The sequence below is a fragment of the Blennius ocellaris genome, assembly GCF_963422515.1.
Source record: "Blennius ocellaris genome assembly, chromosome: 4".
Classification (NCBI taxonomy): domain Eukaryota; kingdom Metazoa; phylum Chordata; class Actinopteri; order Blenniiformes; family Blenniidae; genus Blennius; species Blennius ocellaris.
The window spans coordinates 13,076,930-13,095,518 of record NC_137653.1 but is presented as its reverse complement, the minus strand read 5'-3'; the positions used below and the strand labels follow the sequence as shown (position 1 = coordinate 13,095,518).

The 18,589-nt window shown below is 39.8% G+C and overlaps 1 protein-coding gene across 1 annotated transcript in view; it reads left to right on the top strand.

The window, feature by feature from the left end:
• tex264a (testis expressed 264, ER-phagy receptor a) overlaps positions 1 to 14,278 on the top strand; it is a 69,292-nt gene extending 55,014 nt beyond the window's left edge. Inside the window, exons 3-4 of the mRNA XM_080494632.1 lie at positions 3,554 to 3,725; positions 12,902 to 14,278. Of these exons, the coding sequence (XP_080350758.1) occupies positions 3,554 to 3,725; positions 12,902 to 13,266 (537 nt within the window). The 3' untranslated portion in view covers positions 13,267 to 14,278. The remainder of the gene's footprint in view (positions 1 to 3,553; positions 3,726 to 12,901) is intronic.
• The last annotated feature ends 4,311 nt before the right edge of the window (positions 14,279 to 18,589 follow it).

Genomic DNA, 18,589 nt, shown 5'->3' with positions numbered 1-18,589 from the left:
CTTTTTTTTGTACAATCTGTCCCGCACAACAGGACAACTATCAGGCCACAAGCCAAGTTGGACAGCAACTTCTTCCACAGCAAACATGTGGAAGAAGTTGCCCTTTGGGCTAAATGCAAAACACCATGTGTGGTGGAAAACTATCATTGCATATTACCCTGAACACACCATCCCCACTGTGAAACATTGTGGTGGCAGCATCATGCTGTGGGGATGCTTTTCTTCAGGAGGGACAGGGGCGGTGAAAAATGAATGGAGCCACATACAATCTTAGAAGAAAACCTGTTAAGAGTCTGCAAATGAATCATCTATTGAATCCAGGGGCATAAATACTTTTGTGTATCACACTTTTATTTTTATTTGTACTTCGCTTGATATGCCAAAGCAATGTCAGAGCAGCTGTAATTAGTTTAATCGGCAAATGAAATTTGTTTGTAGAATGATGTCCATCGTCATATCCTAAAGGCACAACTCCTCACACAATATACAGAGTGAGGTTTTATGCTGTGCTGAAAGTATTCTGGTTTTTCCATTTCCTTCAAAGATAATAGGAGATGATTTCCTCTGTGGCTGATGGTGTATTAATCAGTAAAATCGCCCAATGTATTCAAGTGTAGAAATGAAAACCCGCCGTAGCTCCTGGCAGAGCGAATGACACCTCCACTATGGACCAGAAATGACAATTATGAACAAGTTAGAGCCTTAACAAGGTGTGTGATATGAACATTTCTCACATGCTGTTTTTGTTTTCTTAGCTGTGACAGTATCCCTTTGAGATGTGTGTGTGTGTGTGTGTGTGTGTGTGTGTGTGTGTGTGTGTGTGTGTGTGTGTGTGTGTGTGTGTGTGTGTGTGTGTGTGTGTGTGTGTGTGTGTGTGTGTGTGTGTGCGTGTGCGTGTGCATGCACGTGCGTGCGCGTCCGTGCGAGCGTGCGTGCACACGCGCAATATAGTGACTGTCTTTGTCTCAAATTCCCTGCTCATTATCGGAGCAGGTTCAAGGATATGGGCACTCATTTGCATAGGCGGCCCCAGGGCTGGATCCTCTGTGTGTAGCAGCCAGGTGATTCATACCAACTCCCACAGTCTTGTTTTTTTTTGTTGCTAGGATTAGATTAAAACCAATCAATCAGCTGAGATCACCCTGACCCATGGGAAAATGAGCCAGGTTACTGCTGTTAGACCATCCAACTTGTTCATCTCTTTCTTTCTTCCTTTCTCTCCCTCTTGGAATAGCCCAGAATAGCTCTTTTTGTCACGCAGCCATGACAACCTTGCAAGCCTGTATATCCATTTAAATATAGAGATGTGGCATTTACCAAATTCTGAGAACATTCACACTATGAGAGGAGGAGCAGCGGGAGCATAAACATTCAAATAGTGAGAAATATACTGTTTAATATAAAAAAGTGTGAAATCTATTTGATAACATGTTTGTGTGGGAGAGGGTATGTGAAAGGAAGTCACAGGAGATCTGCCAGACAGAAAAGGAGGATGCAAAAGTACTATTCAGCACAGAAACACATTTATGCAGTCACAGTTCTTTTAGAAATTATTTCGACAGTCTTTTCACTTCATAAATTGTTACAGATTGAGTAGGTTTTGAAAAAGCTGATTCTTAAACGGCAGAGCAGTTTCATTCTTCACCTGGACACTTCAGGTCTGTGCTCTTTTTAAATTGAGGGACTTTGATTTATCTCTTGCAAATGGTGTTGTACTCATCCCCAATTCAAAGAAAGTATGTACAATAAGGACGTTCTTTTTTGACTTGTGAAAAAAATTCCTACCATGTATGAGTATTTTTTTTATAGTGAAATGTACCCATTTTGACAGGAAAATATTTACAATGTTCATTTGCTTAGTATTATGGAGCTGCATTTGTTGATTATTGACTTTATTAACAATTCACCTTACAGTTCCAGAATACAGCAGGAAATGGTCTTCACTGTATCTTTAATTAATACCACACCAACACGGTCAGTTCAGTTGGTATGACTGCACAAATGGTACAATATGCTGAACGAGTACAGTCCAGATCCTATTTACCTGTTTGTCGTCCTTGAACGTTCACAGTTTTCTGAAACGCATTTACCTTTCCCCAACAATAACTTTTGCATGTCCTCTGAGACTCAGAAATGTCGATACATACTATGATACAGAGCCATGCATTATGGAGTTTGACCAGCACCTACAACTCATTATATGGCTGCGTGTGTTTTTACACACTCTTGGAACAGTTTCTACCTTGACACACTGGGTAATTGGTGTCACACAGCTACATGGCTCAGTTGTGTGTGCAGCCGTAGCTGTGCTGACTGGAGCATTTCATTGAAAGTGCATACCTCCCGAGCTCCTGGGGTGTTTTGGCCATTCACCTGTCAGAAATCCCTGCAGGGGCAAATATTCGCTGGACTTTAACCACAAATCCAGCTGAAGTCCAAACCAGTCACTTCAGTCATCAATGTCAGACAGAGCGCTGCAGTCACAGAAACTGGAAGTCAAAGTTGCATCATGGAACGTAATACAGTCTCCCTCAGTTAGTGTTTGTATATCATGCAGTCAGTAGGACTCAAATTTGTTGCAGGCCTAGAGAACTTCATGGGGGATGCAGGAGAAATCTGGGGACCATGCTCAGTATTGGGGGCAATAAATGCATCATTATTGTGAGATGTTGCAAAAAGTATTACTATAGAAAACAATAAGCGGATCTTATTGTGATCGACGTGCAGTGCTTTAGGTTTAATTTATCGACGGCACTTGGAATCTTGCTTTGCGCCCCACACTAAAACATTCATCTGTCACTTTGCGACTGATTCTAACGGAGACCAGCTTGTGCAGCTCACCCCCGCTTCCTCCAGCTGTACTGCGATGGCTCATCAGAGAGTTCACTCTTCTGCAGTCCCTTGAGAACTATATGAAAGCATAAAACAAAATTATGCAAGGCTAATGTCCTCTTTAGAGAAAATATGGTATAATATTTATAAACTCTCCACTTTCTACACACACCACTGGAGAGTGCAAATGTAGACACATCAATGTGGATGGTAATGCAACTTTAATGGACTCACATGGGAGGGCATACAGTATATTCATATTCATGTGTGAAAGACATAGTGTTATGTCAGCAAAGTGAAGACATTTTGAAGCTACATATCTTAGATATTTTGTGCTTGTCTGAGATTTTCTATCCATTGAAAAACCATCATGCTCTTCACTTCAATATCGTGTTTTGCTCCTTTTTCCGACCGTCTCGCGGTTTACAGCAAAAAGTCAGATTAAATCTCTAATGCAAAAGGAATGGGCCAAAAAATTGTCAATTAACTGTATATGCTTTGTTTACTGGTGAGTTTTGAAGTTATGTAAGAAGTTTGCACCTCATATTGGCTGTGTAAATATATTGTTTTGCTACAAGGTAACAAATAAAGGTTAACACTTACTTCATTAGAGAAGCATTTGTGGAGGTGTGAACAATGCATGCTTGTGGTGGTATTACCACCTTCTGACTGCGCGCCTGACTTTTAATTTTGTGTTTTTTGCTTTGTCCATCTCTAACAGGAGAGGAAGCTGTCTGCGTTCCCATATATTGAGATCTGTAATTCAGGTGTCATCAACTATATGGTCCCACTGTCTCGCCAGACGGATTTCTTTGTGCCAGAAATGAAAGACGAGTTGAAAACAGACACGAAAGAAGAGGACTCTGATGAGGACAGAGGAACTGACATTACAGGTAAAAGGTCATACATTCTGAGATACGGTGTAATAATTGACAGCCAAAGTACCTTTCTCAAGTAACCGAAAAGGCGTCTTCATCTTTCAAAGTAGTAAGAGGAAGAGAGCAGTAAGAACGGCTTTAAAACCCTCAAAAAAATCTTATCTCATTCCTAAAGTATGGTAGATTTCTTAAATTTGCTTTTAAGGTGACAATGTTTTTGACATGCTCATGTTACAAATGTGCGACAGGTGGGCTGGTGGGGATCATTATTGCAAGTGTATGTCTTACGCTGAAATTTCTTGCTATTGCAGACTTGGGGTTATTTCAATGAGAAGTATGCATGCCAAATCAGTCAGTGGTGACAGGAGACAAAGCTAAGGGTTTAATCTTCATTTTCATCACTGTTCAACCACAGCATATATTAAGTAGCCTGTGTGGACTAAGTCGAGTTCAGTAGTTCTGCCTGCTTAAGTTGAATGAAATGAAAACGCTGTGCAACGATGCCTCTCTGGGTGGCAGTGATGCACAGGTGATGGACTTCTGACCACTTCCATCTATGATGACTACAAGCGCAAAAAAATGCGTCTTCAAAAACAGCTTTTCTGTGTTCATCAAGTTCATGTTGTTGTTTAAGTTCAGTGTAATGAAGCATGTTAATAGAAACATTGTTTTCTGATGTTATAGATTCTGGCAGTTTAAAAGAGAAACGCTTGAGCAACTTTTATTTGACTTGACACCCCACTGACTCCTCTCCTGCCCTTCATCACTGAAGACAGGGGATATGTGAGACTCTATAATTGCTCTGTCATTATAAGTATGTGTCTTCAAGTGCAAGTGCCTCTTCTGCTGCTGTTACTCTCTAAAACTGCCTGGAACCTGCAGGTTGGTCTTATGATTGTATTGACCTTGTCAGTGTACAAATCTCTAGAAAGAAAATGGTGTTGGTCTGTTTTGTCACAGTGGGTGGAAGTGGACAGATGTACTGCAGGTATTGTTTGTGTTAAGTTTTCATCATACAACAACTCCTGTGAACACTAATCGAGAAGGAGAAGGATGAGGGGAAAGCTCCACATGGTCTGTGAATGTCTCTCGGTTTAGGCACGTTTGGTTTCCTGCATCCGCTGGAATGAAGTGCCTTTACCTGAAGCAGGTAAAGGTCCCTCGCAGCACAAGTACAGAGGAATTGACTGCAGTCGAGACAGTGAAAAAGCTGGCAAACTAAAAGCCGAGGCTATTTTCAACTTTAAATTAGTTTGTCAGCATCACCAGACCGAGTCCCGGTTCTGATTATTTCTTGCCTTTCGAACAAATGAGAAAGTTAATAACATAGAACTAGATTGCTAGAAAGCATTACAGTGGAGTAATTCGGATAAAATTAAGTTGATCTTGAATGTTTTATGATCTGGAGGAGAAAGTAATTTGTAATTAAGTCTCTACTACCTTGTACACTGTGATGCAGCCACACACGTTTTTATTCATATGCACAGGAGACTCTTCTTTTCTTGTTCTGTCATTGCAAGAATGAGTCAGCTTTGGTTAAGCAGTAAGTTGTGCAGCCAGATGAACACCTGTTTGAAGCAAAACATAGTTCAGTATTACAAATGGATAAGGCTGGAGTGAGAGGTGGAAGAATATATAATCTTCACTCTGTGTTGCATTTATGAACTGTTCAAAACCATGAACAACACAACACTGTATCTTTAATTAATACCACACCAACACGGTCAGTTCAGTTGATATGACTGCACAAATGGTACAATATGCTGAACGAGTACAGTCCAGATCCTATTTACCTGTTTGTCGTCCTTGAACGTTCACAGTTTTCTGAAACGCATTTACCTTTCCCCAACAATAACACTGCACTGCTAAGTTCACATAGATACTGTATCCACAGCATTCTGTTCAGTTGACAGACTCACTATCACGCATGTTTCTGATGGAATTGATGTCATTGCATAAACACCTATGAAGACACATTTACCATCAATACCATTGATTTTTATTCATGCAGACTTTGATTTGACCTATACGGGTTAATTAAATTGCCCCACCTACAAACTATCAATCCAGCAAGGTAATGATAAAATTGTTTAGACGTTAATAATCTAATTGTAAATAGTGGCTATAATTTTCTAACCACATACCTCTTATTCCCTAGTTTAGTCCAGTAAAATATGCCCATCAGCTATGAGGCCTCCTCAACCCCTGATGTTTCGCTTCTGTTTGGTCTATTTTTTCAGGCTCATGTGAACTGATATAAAATTGTGTCCAAAGGAGGTGGGTATGTTTCAGCATGAGCTCCACTTTTGAGTAAATCCCAGAGATTTTATAGATTCTTTTTCATGATCATACAGGCATGAGACTAACAAAATACAAAGACCAGAGGAGAACGGTTTTAGCAGATGCAGGCCCAACACACAAATGCACAGTCACACTTTCACAGTCATGATCGTGTGAACAAGCCGACAGCGAGGTGGTTGGTACAGTGACAGTTTAGGGCGAGGAAACAGAAACGGTACCACGGTCAAGTTTGTACAAAAGATATTAGCTTCATTTTCTGTCCAAACATCACTCGAGGGACAGTCATAACCTCTCGCTCTTTCATGACAAGCAGCAGCCCGGTGGTGAGACGCCACTTTCTGCTGCCTGGATTCTCATTCAGACAAGACTTTTGAATCAATATTGTTTCATCAGGTCATTCTTTTATTTGTCTGAGTATCATATTAGAAAATGAATATGTTATCTACAAATATATGTCACATCTTCTTCATTCTTTGTTCAGAGGAAATTCTTTTATGCACCTTTCATAGTATTTCACACCCGGAGCAACTTTACTGTTCAAAAGAAAGCTTAAAAGGGCTGTGATGTGTTTGGCTGGTAATAGAAAATTAAACAGGTTTCATGAGAGGTAAAATGTTCTATTGAGGAGTGTTCCGTCTTATCAGACGGCGCTATATTCTTCTTTGGCACTATTCATGAAAATTGGATTGTAAATTCATCCGAGAAGAGATTTATTTATTGTCTTTTATGATTTTTTTTTTTTTCTGCTGGCAAATATGTTCTTTCTGAACTGTACCTGTTGATAATTGTTCGGGATTTGTACTATTCCTACTAGTACATGGCATACGTGATGGAGCAGAAACATGCAAAGTCACACAATAACAAAAAGACACAGGTTGTAGCTTATCAGCAAATAATGACTTATTTGTTTTCGTAAGAAGAAGATAAAACTATAAATTTGGCTAATCAGTTCATTTGGAACTTTCCTTGCAATCTCCTATTAAACTGCACAATGTTTTTATTTGGCAGTGTTTGTGCACATACATCGAGCTGCTTTCAGGATGTTCATTGAGTTTTGCTCGAGATCTGTCTGGACGTTCCAGTTTTTTCATGCTTTGATTTATTATCTTGAAAATTTCAATCTTGAAAGGTGAACTTTAACCCGTGCCTGACATCCTGAGCATTAACAAAGTGTCTTATAGCCACAATTGCTGTGCATTTTTCTTCATATATCTTTCTTTATACGCTAACAGTCTCGGTCTCGATCATCAAAATCTATCCCCAAAGACAATGAGGCCATGCTTGCTGCCTGATTAAAAATGAGAAATTATGTGCAAGCAGTTCAATTTAGGGTTCATCAAACTACAGGATTTAGCTTTTATGGTCTGAGAGTTTTTCAGATGACTTTGGCAAACTCCCAGTGGGCTGTCAGGGACATTTCATTGAGTGATAGCCTTTCCAGCACCGACTCCTAATTGGTTAAGTGCTGCACTGATTGTTGTCTTTCTGTCCTTTGGTTTAGACTAAGAATCCTGCCTTCAACTCAATAGAGAAATTGTTTTGGGTTCCTTTTCTATTCGACCACATCTGTGTACCTTTGATAGTTATTTGTTAAATTTAATGAGGCAGAGGAGGTGTACTGAGGGTTGAGTTGTAAAAGCATATAAAGAACAGTTGATAACAGTAGGATGCATCACAGTTCATTTGGAACGGTCAACAAAGGCTCATAAAGCGCGTGTTAATTAAAGTTTCCCTCATCCTGTCTGGCTTAGCTTAACAGTTCTGTATAGGATGAGAGGAAGTCATAAAAAGAGCACCAAGCTTGTAAGATTTCCTGATTTACGGTAATAATAAAAATGTAAAAGCTTTCAAATCTTTTCAGTCTAAAACTTGAGGTATGTAAAAGAATGTGAATGTATAATTTGTATGCATCACTGTTTTAGAGTCAGACTTTGGTTCAAATTTGGTTTAGTGCGAGTTGCAGTTGAGGATAGAGTACGCACGCAGACACCTTTCTTTTATTCAGACTTACTCTATGTCTGAATTAAAGAAAGGTGTGTGCGTGCCTGTATTTGTGTTCTCAGCCTCAGACTCAGACGTAGCCATGTTTTGTTAATGGGACCCAGTTCCATCATCACAGCTCAGCCTTGTCTGACAAGCGAGCAGTGGAAATCCCAACTCAGCAGGTCGATGACTATAAATATTTTTTCCTTTATTCACTGTCCATATCATAGACAACCTTGTCCATATTGAGAGAGGAGATATATGAGGGAGGAGAAATGTCTTCCTGGTTATCTCAGCAGCAGTTGTTTGAGCTGCTAGATTTTTGTTCATCTTTGTGTGGAAACAAAATCTGCTCCAATGGCAAACATGCCTGTGGGCTTTTTTTCTTCTTCTAACATTTATACTGATAGTAAATATCCACTTCATGCAGAAATTCACAGGGGATTTATTAAACTAAGCTCTTGTCAGAACAGCCTTTCAAGAAATTGCTTGCTTTTTATTTTGTCAACATACTTCAAATTATGGATTGAAATTGTTATGAAATTCTCTGATGAATTCATAATGCTCAATTTAGATGACTAATAACTGTTTGAAGTATCAGCTTCTGTCCCCCTGCTTCAGCGTGTGTTATGACACTCATTAATGATCAATCATAAATCAGACAGGGAATACCAGAAATACATAAAATAGATCAAATACTGCAATAAAGGCTCTGATGTTGGCTGTAAAGAAAATATTTCAATTGTCAATGGACTTCAGCGATTGAAGTGAAATTACAGCAGTTACAGGATTGATTTGATCTTTTTCTTGCCACATGTTATTTTTCTATTAGAAAAACTAATAATCTCATTTTATTGTGACTAATGCCACTTTGGAGCGGAACATCAGTTCCTTCGTTCTTGCGATGGTATTAAACACTTTTTCCTTGAGGCCTTCATTTGCAAACAAGACAATCCCTTTATTTTCTCACATTTAACCTCTGTTTTCTTGTCACATTTATCTTGCCATCCACTCAGACTGTGATTCTCTAATTTCTCAGCATGCCTCAGCTATGTCTGTGTCTAATTACCCCCTTAAAAAAGAACTCTGTTTCAAACAGTTTGAAGAAGAAGACCTTGATTCTCTGCTAATAATCCCAATGGGGCCAATTTAGCAACTGATTTAGGCAAATGTTATCTAAAAGACTTTCAGAGGCTCCAACCACACTACCAATTTCGGGACTGGCTTGCAGTAGTAGAAAGGGCCAAAGTTGGCCAGTACCTTGAGACTCTTCCTTGGGGGGCTTTCTATGCAATTACTCTAAATAGACCCATTATTCCCTGTAAAATGTCTTGTATTGTAAAACGAGCCTCTCAGGAAAGTTATTTCACTGCGACATGCAGATTGGATATAAATCACCACATAAACCAGTCTCTATGCATTTTAAAGCAATACCACTGCGTCAAATGACATTCACACACCACCCAAGAGCATTGCCATTGGTTTTGTTTGGACTTGCCAGCTAATCAACAGACCCATAAATAGACATAATAACCTAAATGGACTTCCCATATATGATTTTCTACACAGTGTACCAGATCAGATCTGCTTTATGTGATAATTAGATTGCAGGGATTCAAATGAATGGAAACGAATGACTGACCTCAGCGAGCTGCTCAGAGACTCTCTGTTTATTGTATTTGGGTCCCCAATGACACATTTAGCACAAACACACTTAGATGTACGGATGGGAGTTATTTGGAGTGTGAAAGCAGGAGGAAGGTGATGTGCACTGTTGTGTTTTCAGGTCCAGAGGGACAGTCAAGTCGAGTCAGATTTCACTTGTTAAACACGTTTTAATTTTAGGACTCTCATTTCCTCTGCAGAAGCAAAACAAATGCATGGTAAAATGCAATCAAGTACAAAAAAATAACGTGTGGAGGATTTCTATAAAGAAGTGTGTGTGAACCTTCACATGTGAAATGTATATGATGTCACCTTTGTGCATTGCGTGGCAGTGGTTAATCACAGTATGCCTTATGTCAAGGATTTCTGTTACAGTTCTATTCATTATGTTTTTTTAGTTAGTACTTTTCTAGTACTCCAGCTTCCCATCATCTTGTTTTGCACTGAGTTCACGCGGGGTCATGGTGAGGATATAAAGAGCTGAAAAGGTCCCCTGCAACTTCCTACAGCTTTTCTCACCGACTGCAAGAGTCAAATGGTTGGGCAGACTGGGATTTTCTGGTTTTGCTGGTTAACCTTCGGGCTTCAGTATTGTTAACTAAGGTGTAACACATAGATATCAACAAAATGACATAATGGCTGCTTTCTTCTGACAGAAACAAAAACAATACTACATACTGTACCTTCAAGTCACTGTATATTTAAGTTACCTTACAAACTGAAGGTTGATCCAGATGGTGGCTGATTGATGAACTGTTTCACATTTGCAGTATTAGAAACTGAACGAGCTGAGTAGGAAAGGTTGTAGTACACAGTTAGCAGGAAGCATTCTTGCTTCAAGCCATAACCACCACCAGTGATCAATAGCTATTCCATGCAATGCTGGTATTTCCGCTCAAAAAACCATGGGACATTTCAGAGGTTAGCCTCTGAAATGGGCACTCCACAGAGTACATGTAACAAATCAGTTTTGGACTGAAGCAGCATCAAGCTGCGCAGAGAACTCAAACTGGAAGTTCCCTCTTATAGATTCAACGGATTGGGGCCACTTTCAGAATTGGACACCTCTCGTCTCATGTTTCACTTTTATAATTCAATATTACGCCATATCTGTTGGCAACAGGCCGGCGTGAGAGAAGAGTCAGAAGTCCCTGACACCTTGGATGTCAGGGATCTTTCTCCTTTTAGGTAAAATCCAATAGAGGCAAAAACTATTAATGAGTGCAGATGTTTATGCGACACAGAGGTGAGATCATAATCCAAATCATCGTCATGGTAAAATCACAAAAATGAAGAAACGATGACCAAAGGCAACACTTTCAACAACTGGTCTGTTTTAAAATGCTGCTGGTAAAAACTGTTGTCGTGTGCAACTAATCCAAGCTCAAAATGTATTTAGATTAATGTTCAACGTGTCATTTTTCATGTTTTCACCAGAGGTTCTTCACTCAATCTTGGAACTGACATTTGAGAGATTTTGACTTTGACGTTTATTGATTTGTTTTTAATGCTGGTTTTTAGTCCGATTTTTCCCTAAGAGGCTCTTTTATACAGCCTTTTAGACTCTTTTTGCTGGAAAAAAAAAATAAAGAAATCACTGAGTAATAACTGTTGTGTAGGTGGGAGGTGTGATGTGCTTCTTTCTCAGTCATGATTCATTTGCAAGTTTAGGGAGGCCAAGCAAGAACATCATATTTCTGATATTTAATTTGTATCTTTCATTTTTTTAAACATCTCTTTATACCTTCGACCTACCCGACAGTCTTTGCTGCTCGTCTGTCTTTGTACCTCGAAGGGTTGGATGCAATTTATTTCAACCTTTCTTTAACTGTTTCATTCTGCAGACTTCTTCGCATATGTCCAGTTGTGCTCACTTCAGTGATAACTTTGTGGATGGCTTACACGAAATCACATGAGAATAACAGCAGTCCTCGATTATGAATGGCTGCTGGGTCACAGTGCATCATGGATCAAAGGCCAATTAGACTCAGGTTCAGACAGAAAGCATTTGAAAACTGATCATGTGGGTGAGGAAATCGCCATCCATTAAGATAATGGACACTGTTTTTGATTAAGCATACGTATGTGTTATGTGCTGCAGACAGCAGCAGCAAGAATTCACCTTTTCTGCAAAGTTATGGTCAAATACACAGTACCACTGGGTAATCAGATGGACATGACATTAACATGGTAATAAGTGCTCTCTGCCTGTATATGAAGGCTTCTTTGTGTCTTTAACGGTACTCTGGTTTGTCTGCGCTCAGCTGATGGGTTAAACTTTTTTCCGGGATGTATCTGGTGAATGTTAAGTGACTGAAGACTCAAAAGTTTCATGAGACCTCATTTCTTATCTTTGATCAAAGAAGAGTTGAGTATGTAAATGCACATACTCAACTCTCCTTCCAGCCTTGCATCATCTTGAATGGGCTTTAATAGTGGGCGTAATGTTATTGTTTCTGATCTCTCAACCAATAGATACATCCTCCATCCTCGTCCACGAATGTCAAACTCATTGTAGTTTATGAGCCATGTACAACTTAATTTCATCACAATGTGCACAGAGCAATTTGATGAGGTCATAATGATGTATAAAAAGAAACAACTTCTTTTTTGTTTGTTTTTGCTTTAAATGCAAAGCCTCTTGCTTCTCAGGGCACGGCGTTTCTCTAGTCTCTAGATAATCTGTACATTTCTGTACACTCTGTTATTCTGTTGGTCAAATATCAAAACCGGTGAATAGACGCCACTAATGCAGAGGTCATTAATCTTTTCTAAACTAAGAGTGACTTCAAGGGGCCAGAGTATTACGAAGGGGTACTTCTCACAAGCTTCTTGAATAATTACAGTTGCACAGTTCATCTTCAATAACGACAAGTATCCAAATATGTAAAGAGGCTCCTAACAAGGATTTAATTTTGTAGGGAACATACATTTCATACTCTTTACCCAACAAGTGACAATATTTGGTAACTCTGAATGTTTTCTTCTAAACTCAAAATTGAGGTGAGAAAAATCTAGCTGTGATGATGATTGCGATAGATATTTTTTTTGTGGTATTCTTGTAAGTTTTGTGCCCTGGTGGATACCACTGCTGTAATGTATCATAACATATATACCAGATGATGCATAGCTCTGTATTTTCGACATACGCTTATTGTTCGCCTGCAGTTTACTTCACATGACCTGTATGTTTGAGTTGCCATAAAACATATTTTATCTGTGTCTGTTCCACATCGCTGCAGGTGCAGATTCCCACAGTGACGTCAGCTCAGTGAGCGGCGGCGTGCCCTGGGACAGCAGAGAGACCTCCCTGGCTGCCTCCACGGCCGCCTCCCTGGCCTCCTCCCTGCCTCTACGAGACGTATTGGATGCAAATGAAGACATTACGCACAAGGACCACAGCGACAGAGGCTCGAACGAGTCTATGGGCAGTGGCTCATCCTTTGAAGAGCTTGACATGGATCAGGAGGACCAGGAGGAGGGGGAACAGAGGGAGGAGAGGGGAGATGGGGAGGAGGAGAATGTCCCCGAGGGCGAAGATGGGGCTGGAGAAGCAGCCCAAGTGGTGGCTGAGAAGAAGGAGCCCTCTGGGGATGGAGAAGAGTAGGGAGGATACTGAAGAGATAAGGGATGTAGCCATGCAACGCTGACATGCTCAAGAATTCCTTGGCTGTGCTGTTGCTGGTTGTCTGTTGTGTAATCTTGTTGGTGGATCTAAAGCTGTTCATGCCATGACAAAGATGCTGTATTTCTGCGCCTTCTTAATCTCCTTTTGAAACCTGTACCTTTTGTTAAACTGTAATCTCAGTTTATAAAAATAATTCCTGACTCTTATGTTTAAAGCACATCTGGACAGAACGTAATAAAATCCCACTGGGTTGAGTTTTTCTCAACATGTGTTGTGCAACAAATGAGGTTTGTTTAGTTACGAAATTTCATTTTAAACTCTTGCATTTGATCATTATTGTTCTGGTTGGGATCTGAAATGACACTTTGGTATAAGTTTACCATCAAAGGAAATGCAGAGGCAGTAACTACCCCGGATCATCAGATAGTATGTTTTTTGCCCATGTGTGACAGTGGACATAGTACTCTGCTGTCAAGGTCATGTCCTGGGAACTCTGTGTCATGTGTTTGTGTTCATTACCTGACTTTGATGTCTAGATGTATAGTTATGAATGGCTGAAAATGTTCAGGAACTGCTGTTGTAAAGATGTTGGTGCACCTATCCTATTTTATTATTTACACAGGGGGGAATTCTGAAGTCTGAGGCAAGAAACAATACAAATAGAAAATACAAATGAGAGAAATCAACCAGCGACATCAGCAGCATGTCGACACCACTAAGACTGGGATTTATATTGAAACTAAAAGATGCAAGCTTTTCTCTGGAGACTGTATAGAGTATTTTACTGTCACTCGGTTAATTGCTTTTTAAACATTAAAAAAGTAATATCCCCTTTCTAAAAGTGGTTTGTTAAACTGCTCATTACTTCTATTTTTCATGTTGTAACCAAATTCACTGACTACCACAGACTAGCTGTGACATGTTTGTAAGTGCTGTAATCTGACTGCACATCACCATGTTTGTGTCTTTCTGTGAGTAATAAAAATTTTAAATGAAATTTTGAATTGCTCCGATCCGCTCTTTGTACATTTAGTTTCACACTGAAACTATTACTGTTTCGGTTCAGACGCCTGTTTAATAACGTATAATGAACATTTCATTTGGAATCCTTCAATCCATCCATCAATCCACCTCTGAGCTAAAGGTACGTCTGGCATGGAATCGAGGCTTCCTCGCTGTGAGACAAGCTTGATAACTGCTGTGGTTATTCTCATCCCCTTCTGTAGTGAATGTTTCCTGACTGAGGAGGAGAAAATTAGCAGGGTGTGGGTGGCAGAATGACACTTTCTAAGTCAATGATGAAGTGATCTGCTCCAGATAAGTTAAGTGGTCTCCTAAACGCCAACCACTTTCATGTACTCACAATGCAATCATTGACAGCTCCTCCGCTGCTTTGTTTGTGGCATGAATTCAGAAGCTGAATACAAAGTTGAAGAAAAAAAAAAACCGATAATTATGGCAGTTTTTCAGTACAAGTTCAGCAAATTAGTCACAGCTGTTTGAAGAGAGTAATTTCCCTTGGCACAATTAAATAGTTTAATCAGATCAACTCCTAAAAGTGTTAATTTCGGGAGGCCTAAACACTGTTTAGACTATTACAGAAAATGTTATTATATCCAAATTCTGTACCGATAGCAGGAGCCGCATTGATCTGGTCAACATCTGACTGAGGGGTTTGGCATTTGTGTCACAATTTATTTAATAAACTGTGTGTACAACAGAGGAGGAAGAATACACTCCAGCACATTATTGATGCTTGATGGACAGAAGTGTTCTCTAGCCAGTCGTCCTTAATGAGCATCATGACCTATAAGTATAAATGTTTTCTTTTCAATCAAACACCATGGTAGGCATAGTAATTTTACAGATTAATAGACCATCCACCTCTTGATCAGGCCACTCTTTTTAGTGTTGGCTTGACAATGTAGGCTATATGTACATATTAGTGATTTAAGTATATACAAAATTATTTCACAATTACATAGTTATTTTAACAGAGACCATTTTTAGTGCTGTAAAGTTATTTTTCAAATCCACATTTAACAGGTTTGAATCAAAGGTTTTACGTATAAATGTAAACAGCTGTAAGTCCTGTGTTGGAAAACACTTGATTAATCAGATGTCTCATACATTGTATACAAAGGAAAGCTAAAACACAACTACAGCAATGCGATTATTAGAGAAACTTGGCTGGATAGCAATGTGTGCAATGTTAGCAGGTTAGTTAAGTGACAGAGAAATTGACAGCCCTTTTAGGCCCTCTTCTCTCTGTAGCCCTATGGTGTTCTCCAAGCACAGATTTTCTGCACCAAAAATAATTCCTCTGGCATAATAAATGTCATTGAGATGTGGTTCCTGATATTTGCATGCTGTGCTTTTGTAGTGCAATTCACATTACGATTCATATTTTCAATCATAAAAGAAATTGCTTGCATTGGCTAACAGTTTATTTGTTTTAATAGTAATGTGCTGAAAACCAATAACTGTTATCAATATCAATTATCAATTATCCTATAATCAAAGTTACATCTAAAAATACTGTTGGCATATTGTCAACTACGCTTTCCAAAAATAAAGATACTCAATTTTGCTTGAGAATACAACATATTTAGATGTGACCACATATATTCATTTGAATGTTGCAGTTTGCATTATATTAGAAACTCTTGTTAATAAAGTGCTTAAAAATGGCATGTGAAGGTGAGGCCAGCCGAATTTGTGGCAGAACTGTTGTATGTAGATTGCACGGCAGTTTTATAGCAGTTGGTGAAGACAACAGTAAGTATCACGCCCTCTTGGTTAGAAGATACACCAACACATCACCTTGGTTGTTTATTTCTCGCCGAGCAGACCCTCAGTGCGATTTGATTATGATGGCTCCATGAGATTGGTAGCGCCTGCTTGCAGAGGTGTGATCAGGCTGCAGAGACAGATGCCTTGGCCACGTGTCTGTTGCACTTTCAGGTTTTAATCCTGGCACCCTCCAACCTTTGTCCGAGAGCAAAAATGAAAATCAGTATGAAGAGACTGCGATGGCACAGTGGGTCAACAAGTGATTTAATTAATTGTGAAACCCACAGGGGGTGTCATGCAGCTTTGAGGGCACGGAGATTATTGCCTTCCCATGACGTTAATTATTAATCTCATTACACTGCAAGTGGAGAGGGAGAGGTGGAGATGTCTGAACATACAAATTTAGATGCCGACCATTGTGCGTGTGAAGCTGCTTTTGGCGGGGGAGAGGGAAAAGGGGTCTCAGCTCATCCTCTCTTCCTTTCCTGTGCGCATCGGCTGTGCCATCTGGGACTGACCTCACACTCTCCCGTGCCGTGTCACAACTTGTTTGCGGATCTCGAATAACATTTCCATCGCTGAAGATAACCAGTTACTGAAGAATCGCTATTTTAATATACAGCACAGCCCACACACACACCCAGTCGGACTGCCTGAACAAATAGGGGGGGGGATTGTTAGAGCGCCTCCTCACTGATATTCGTGTGCAATCCAACAGTTTTTTGGAAACAGGAGAAAGCGTCGTTTCCACTATAGGCTCTGAAATACATGATGGTGATGTGGCTCTCACCTGCGACAAGGCAGACCATCTCCAGGACTCTGCTTCTACGTGGAGCAAATACGTCTTTGTTCCAAGTGTGAGAAGCTTCAGAGAGTTGGGGCTCTCTCAGGTCGGTGCGCGCTTATATTATCACATTTACTTGAAAGCAGGCTTGGCGCAAAATCCTGAAGCGTCAACCCACTCAAGTAACAGGTAGAATTGAAAGTTTGCATCCGTTTGCTGATTTAATTATTTATCTTCTTCCTCTCTTTAAAGCCTTACAGACTCAGGCGCGTAATCTCTGTCCTGATCTTTTAATTCATTCCGTTAGTACTGATGCAAACGCCTTGCTTTCTCTTGGAACAATTCAGTGGGCGTCGGTTGCATTTCTTTGAGCGTGTTTTAGGAAATGTTACTTTTGACGAGGCGCTGGCAGGATCACACCTCCAGGAATCCGCGTTTTCAGCACCTCGGACAGCTCCTGGCGCAAAGCGCACAATACCAACAGTGACCGACACTCGAGTCCTTCGTTTATTCATTCAGCTCCGGCGTATTTTCCCAATCACACTTGTTTTCCCAAGCTAAAATAAAAAAGAAGAAAGAAAGAAAGAGGAAGAAAAAAAACATCAACGCTGCTGAGAAGGACATGCGTTTGTTTTCCACAGTGTATTCACCGCACTGAGGCTCCTTGCGCAGGTAAGAAAACACCGAGTATCCTGGGTTTGATCTGCTCACTGCGTTAAATACCCGAAGGTGCATTTATTTTGTGAACTTCTCGCTGGTTTGTAAAGAAGGTTGAAGTAAGACCTTTCAGTCATATTGGGATCTGTTGTTGAATTGACCTCACATTTTAATTGTGCTATCAATACGTCTGTTTATATTACTAAATTGTGAGAATCGTGTGATTAATGGAGTAACCAGTGCGCATCTTGTTTTTTAAATTTCTAATGATGTTAACAGTCCTTTGTTGACATTTGGAATAGGTTGCCATGAGAGGAGCAGATCTTTACCTCCTGTTAGTTTACCACCACATATATGGCTCTGCCACGTCTATGAGCTTCACAATCTGAGAGGATCAGTATCGCACCATAACTGCCATATTACCTGATTTAAAAAAAACAACAACAACAAAAAACACTTGTTTGATTAAGATAAAGGAAAAAAGTGGCACACAAAGCTGACAAAGTTAAAAACTTAAAGATAATAAATTACTGTAGCGTCTGCTGGAGAGAGGATGAGCACCCTCTGTTTGAGGGGAAATCTTTTCTTTACATGCGTTTTTCCCCTTCTTGATAAAAAGCCCACTGCTATCTACTATTAAAACAATGTATGCGTTCAGATTTTCCAGAACCACATACCGATTTGCAACATTAATTACCATTAATGAGAGATTGGACCAATATGGAAGTTATAGACAGAGTGAAGGACGCTGCTGTTAGAAATACATTTATAAAAACATGGGATCTGCAATGAAAGCCACATGCAGCAAATATTTTTAAGCTGCTTCATACTGGTCAAAGTAGCCATAATAGGTGATATAAATTTACTGTGCAGAACCTGCATCTGAGCTCCATGCTCTGCAGATAAAACACAACAAAAATTGTAATTAAATTTTCTAATAAATGAATATGGAATAAATCAAAAGAATGTAGTTGAATAATCAATGGCAAATTTGATGCATGTTTTTGAACTTTGCATATCATGGCCAGGAAGCTTTGGAAGCTGAGTGATGTGTGCACCGAGCACTCA